Source organism: Anoplophora glabripennis, unplaced genomic scaffold, assembly GCF_000390285.2.
Source record: "Anoplophora glabripennis isolate ALB-LARVAE unplaced genomic scaffold, Agla_2.0 scaffold14, whole genome shotgun sequence".
Lineage (NCBI taxonomy): Eukaryota > Metazoa > Arthropoda > Insecta > Coleoptera > Cerambycidae > Anoplophora > Anoplophora glabripennis.
Genome location: NW_019416352.1, coordinates 1,477,100 through 1,483,564, shown reverse-complemented (window position 1 = coordinate 1,483,564; position 6,465 = coordinate 1,477,100). Strand labels below are relative to the sequence as shown.

Sequence of the window (6,465 nt, the reverse complement as noted above, 5' to 3'; positions counted from 1 at the left end):
CACATATATGTAAGATAAAATCGTAGTAATTTAATTACCCGGTTAAATATTATTTATTTCACAAATTTTTGTGACAATTAATTGATTTTCCATTCATATATCAGATAAATTCGCATAGATACTTTGTTATAATTTATCTATATCTGTATTTAGCAATTAATTGCAAAAGAAAGTATGTAGGCAATACCAGGATAACTGCAGTATAGAAATAGAGCCTAATATTTTTAACCATTTATATATCTTGCAACAAAATATGTTTTCTAAAAATGTCTGATTATAAAAAATTAAAATAATACAAGTTAGTGTAAAACTTACTGGTTTATTTCGTCTAAAGAATTAGGTACTAAATTATTTTTCAAGATTTTTGTAAATATCCACCTTAGAAACTATGAACAAAAATATTATGTAAGCCCTGTGCGTAGTGAGAGCACTTAATTAGTAGCACCCAGTATTGTTAATAATTTATCTAATTTGATGAGTCCAGTGGGTCTCAATAAATATCAGATACGGGTTCACTTTGCTTTATTACTTACTCCTAAATTTATATTATCGACATGACAATGTAGTAAATTGTTGGTTGCATAGTAATTGCGTATGAAGTTCGAAGTGGTTGAAATTCAAAAATAAAAATTCTTCATATTTCGTTATAATACAGACCAGTTTTTTAAATCAGAATACAAGGTTCTTACATCTTTTCTTTTTTTTTCTGAGACTGAATATTTCGTATATTTAAAATACCCGCGCATATCTAGGAACTTTCATCTATCTTTCTAGTTTTGACTTTTGCTGGCAGCCATATTTGTATCATAAGGTTAAATAATAATTTTCAGACTACATTAATTATTGCTGGGGACGTTTTGATGCGCATGCGTATTGCGTTGATATCCGCAGAAAGGCGGGAAAGGACGGCGTCGTCTAAATATGTTTATGTACCTATTTGAGGTTTGGGTTTAACATTAGAACATTTATTTGAAGGTGTTGTAATTAAAGCCTTTTAAAACTGTTCGTTAGAACAATAGTTATAATAAAATTATACCTAAGTGAAAATATAGTGTTAATTTTCTTGTCAAACAAGAAGAAAATAACTATATAATTGAATTATTTTTGGCGAAAGAAAATAATTGATATTTAGTTTATGTTTAGATATAAACTAACAGAAGTAATCATAATCTATGGACGTAATGGATCATTCTACCGAAATTTTACCAGGAACTTGTTTCCTCTGTAATAAAAAATTTGCTGACCGCAAATTGAGGAATAGACTCGCTTTGTGTTATTTCTATTTCAATTTACATTTTTACATTTTGAGAATTTGTCATTTATTTATAAATAAAACATTTGTTACTATGCGTTTAAGTGGCCTTTAGTGTCATTATAGGTACTTCTACAAATAAAATATTTGATAAACTTGTGTAATTTTATATCATGTTTTGTAAATACATAATATGTGTTTTGTGTACGTAATAAACACTACTTAAAAGGTAAAAGTTGTTTAATTGTTACAAGAGAAAAGTCTTCATCAATCCTCATGTTAGCACAAAGTTTTCAACAGAAGAGGGCATTTTAAAAATATTAATTGAACATTTTTCTGACTAAAATTAGTTTCTGTTTAATCTTAGAATTTAATTCTGTATCCTCCAAAAATTTCAAAACCCTATGTAACTTTGGAATTAAACAAAAATGGGTTCACCACTTTTGTGTATGATTGAAACTACTATCCTAAAATTTAATCAAAACGTTTCAGAACATTTGCCTAAGAATTTAAACAATTTGCGTTCAACTTTTAGCAAATCGGAAACATAAATAAGAACAAATTTATACTTTATAGACTAATGCCATACAAATAAGATATAAAAACTATTATCATTTCACTTGCTAACCACAAGTAACATTCTATTATGTGTTTGACAAAATGTAATTATACTTCATATAGCTGTAATTTTTCTAACATGTCAACATCTTTTTTGAAAACTTTTAAATTGAATTTAAAATGTCCCGCGGATATCAACGCATGCGCATAAAAACGTCCCCAGCAATAATTAGTGTAGTCTATAATTTTCCCATGCCGAACTTTTAAGTAAAATTTACATTTTATGTAACGCAAACAAATTAAAAGAATTTAAAAGTATTACTTTAAAATGTCCTCGATTATTGTGGCAAGAGCCCTGGCTCCAGGTAATTAATAACTTAATTAATTAGGTTAAAATTGTAACTATGCGGCTTATATTTTTGTAGCTATTCACCGTAGTTTAAAGCAATTAATACACAATGGAAATATTTCTAAACTACACAACTGCGCGAGGACATTACAAATTGTTTTGCCTCAAGGCAATCAAAAAAGACTTTACTCCGAAAAAAAGGTATTCGAACGTACGAAACCCCATTGCAATGTAGGCACCATTGGGCACGTGGATCACGGTAAAACTACGCTCACTGCAGCGATAACAAAAGTCCTAGCAGACGCGAAACTAGCCAAAGCTAGGAAATATCAAGATATCGATAATGCGCCAGAAGAAAAAGCTAGGGGTATTACTATAAATGTGGCACACATCGAATATCAGACTGAAAATAGGCATTATGGGCATACTGATTGCCCTGGTCATGCAGATTATATTAAAAACATGATCACAGGAGCAGCTCAGATGGACGGTGCGATCATGGTCGTCGCGGCCACTGACGGCGTTATGCCACAAACTAGAGAGCATTTATTGCTAGCGAAACAAATTGGTGTGAAGCATTTAGTTGTATTCATTAACAAAGTTGATGCTGCCGACAAAGAAATGGTAGAACTAGTTGAAATGGAAGTAAGGGAACTGCTTTCGGAAATGGGTTTTGACGGTGACAACATCCCCATTATATGCGGTTCAGCACTCTGTGCTTTGGAAGGCAAAAATCCTGAAATTGGTAGAGATGCTATCCTAAAATTGTTGCAAGAAGTGGATAACTACATTCCTACTCCCGTAAGAGAACTGGACAAACCGTTTTTGTTGCCAGTTGAGCACACGTATTCTATTGCTGGACGAGGTACAGTGGTTACTGGACGGTTGGAGAGGGGTGTGCTTAAAAAGGGGGCCGAATGTGAATTTGTAGGTTACAATAAAGTACTAAAGAGTACTGTCACAGGGGTGGAAATGTTCCATCAAATTTTGGAAGAAGCTCAAGCTGGAGATCAGTTGGGAGCTTTAGTAAGGGGGCTGAAGAGGGACGACGTTAAGAGAGGTAATAAATATTATTTATTCTTGCTTAATATCAATATATAAATTAAAATTTGTTTTAATAAAAATATAAGCTTACTCCACCGGTTTTTGACCAAGTAGTAGATTTATCAAAAATTCTTTATTTTGGGGTCAACTTGTTACAAGCATGATGAACAGTTTTTATAAAATCACTAAAAATAAACATAATTTTGTTTTTATGGTCTGGAAGATTTGAAAACTAATTCTTCTGTTTGTGACTAATTACTTTGACTTTCACAACTATTTCTATTTTTGACCATTGTCTACATTAGATAATCTTATTCGTAAATGATAGCCATGCTTTCATAGCACCTTCAACTTAGTAGGTCCCTCTTTGCCAGTAAGTACAACAACATTTAAGATACGGTATACTTTATAGGTTTTATACAGGGTGGCTAAATGAAAACGAAACAGAGCCATTTTCAGGAACTGCATCAAGATTGTAGAAAAACGTTCAGACACGTCGTTTTTAGATTAAAGGGGGACATTCTTTGCTGCTATTTTTGACTCCGCCACTTTCACCCCAAAAATATTTAAATGGCATTGGGGTTGACTAATATTTCTTTTGAAAGCTCTTACAATTCTCTTTACAACAGACTTTAAATTTTATAATTCCGCCCAATACTTATTAAAAATTTTGATTTTAAAGTTGAAATTTATGTACAAACAATCAGTAACGGTGAAAATGTTAGTCATTCGAGTTAAGTACGCCAATGGTATAAATTTAGTATTTCTTGCATTACATTGGTTTTTGGCGATTTGTTATCACTTTCGTAAAAAAAAAAAATTGTAAAAAACATAAATGAATGCTATACACACACAATGAACGTAAAATTAGTGGATTCCAAATTATTTTCTAGTATTATTTGGAAGCGTTGGTTGGTAGTTTATTTAATTGTGTTTTTGAAAATTAAACACTACGGTTTATTCCATTGCGGAAAGGGTAGATATCATTTCGTTTTACTTTATGAACAATAAATGTGCGAATAGAACAGCTCAGCTATTTAATGAACAACATCAAGATCGACATGTCAGGAGGAAGTATGTTTTAGTTTAGTAAAATAATTTCAAGAGACAGGGAATGTAGCCAATAAAACACGAGAAATTGAAAAACCTATAGTTAATGAAGCTAGTGAAGTTGCAGTTTTGGGACAAGTTCATCTTGACCCTACATTAAGTACGAGGCAGCTGGCATCTGTGTCTGGGATCTATCGAACTAGCATACAAAACATTTTGAAGAAAATAAATTCCGTCCATACAAAATACATTAAGTCCAGGAACTTCATGAGGATGATTATGACCTCCGTTTGCAATTTTGCGAAATAATGAGTGAGTGAGCAGGGAACGATCCACACTTCCTTTTTAACATCTGTTTTTCTGATGAATGCAGTTTTTTCTTGAACGGGACGGTAAATTGTCACAATTTCTGCTATTGGTCCGATTCAAACCCAAGAGTTTTTCACGAGGTGCATACATAGCAACGGGAAAAATTAAATGTATGGGCTGGAATTTTCGGTGACCGGCTAGTGGATACTTTTTTTCTACCTGCTAATTTGGCTGGCCAAATGTATTTGCAATTACTGGAAGACGCTATTGACCCTGCCTTGACTGACATTATTGAAAATGTTCCAGAGTATGATGAAGATCATTTGATTTTTCAACAGGACAGTGCTCCTCCGCATTATGCGTTAATTGTCCGTCAGTATTTGGACCAACATTTTCTACGGAATTGGATTGAGAGAAGAGGCAGCATTGAGTGGCCTCCACGATCACCGGATTTATCGTCCCTTGATTTCTTTTTGTGGGAATACCTAAAAAGTAAAATCTATAAAACACAGCCAGCTTCGCTGGAAGATTTGCGCCAAAGAATCGTCGACGAATGCCATCAAATCACTCCGGAAATGCTTTGGAATGTGCGCGAACGTTTCGAACAAAATCTTTATTCTTGTATGGAAGTAAGTAAGCAACTAAACATAATTTAAATTTTAAAATGTAAATTTTTTTCAAAGTATTGGGCGGAATTATAAAATTTAAAGTCTGTTGTAAAGAGAATTGTAAGAGTTTTCAAAAGAAATATTCCAAAATACCAGCAAAAAATGTCCCCCTTTAATCTAAAATCGACGGGCCTGAGCGTTTTTCTACAATCATGACGCAGTTCCTGAAAATGGCTCCGTTTCGTTTTCATTTGGCCACCGTGTATACCCATACACCAATTGTTTTGTACTAAATGTAATGTAAACAAATAAAATGTTTCTCTGTAGGTATGGTAATGGCCAAACCCGGTACGGTAAAGAGCTACGATCAAGTAGAATCCCAAGTTTACATTCTCAGCAAGGAAGAGGGTGGACGACCAAAGCCCTTCACGTCTTACATCCAACTTCAAATGTTCTGCCGAACGTGGGATTGTCCCGCTCAAGTGATAGTACCAGACAAGGAGATGGTAATGCCCGGTGAAGATTCCAAGTAATGTGGTAATTTAATAATTTTATATTCGCTTTATCGTCAAACTTTACAGGTTGATACTGAAGATGTTGAGGCCTATGGTGCTAGAGGAAGGTCAGAGGTTTACTCTTAGGGACGGTTCCCAAACTCTAGGAACTGGCGTTGTTACGAAAACTTTGCCGATGCTTACCGAGCAGGAGAGACAATCACTGACGGAGGGTAAAAAAGCTAGGGAGAAGAAAGCGAAGAGTACGAATTAATTTTTATTTTTAGCTGTAACTTAGATGTATGTTCACTTTTACTATTCAAACAGTTTAAGTATAAGCAAATCTCTTGAAACTAGTTTTTTCCTAAGCTCGGAACCGATTTCAGTAACGTTTTGTATGATATTTAAATAAATTAGAAGTATGTTTTAAATATACTGTACGATGTTGCATTTGTGATTTAATTTAATAAAAAATTGCAAGGCTTTATTTTTTTGCTATAAAATAAGAAAGAAATGCAGATATTGGGCTATTTTTTTAAATACAACAAAAAAAACTCCCAAAACAAATTTATTAATATTTAGAGACATGAATCTTGAGACTTTATTTAGTGAATTATTAATATGTACAGTGCATCCTATTTTCGAGGTCATGATCTGGACATATCAGTTATTGTCATGTTCCAAGTCCCGAATGCATTTTGAATTTTACTCCACTTTTGAATCTGGCATCCGAAGCCGTTTGCAGACCTATACGTTCGGAAAACCCAGGCAAAAGTACTTGTCGATGCTTGAGGGTATTTA

At 33.4% G+C, this 6,465-nt stretch overlaps 1 protein-coding gene across 1 annotated transcript; it reads left to right on the top strand.

The window, feature by feature from the left end:
- The first annotated feature begins 2,016 nt into the window (after nt 1–2,016).
- On the top strand, nt 2,017–6,147 carry LOC108904031 (elongation factor Tu). Its single transcript, XM_018706400.1, has 4 exons — nt 2,017–2,175; nt 2,236–3,219; nt 5,498–5,699; nt 5,752–6,147. Exons 1-4 carry the CDS (start codon nt 2,139–2,141, stop codon nt 5,936–5,938), a joined length of 1,410 nt encoding a protein of 469 aa, XP_018561916.1. The 5' UTR covers nt 2,017–2,138; the 3' UTR covers nt 5,939–6,147.
- Nucleotides 6,148–6,465: the final 318 nt, after the last annotated feature.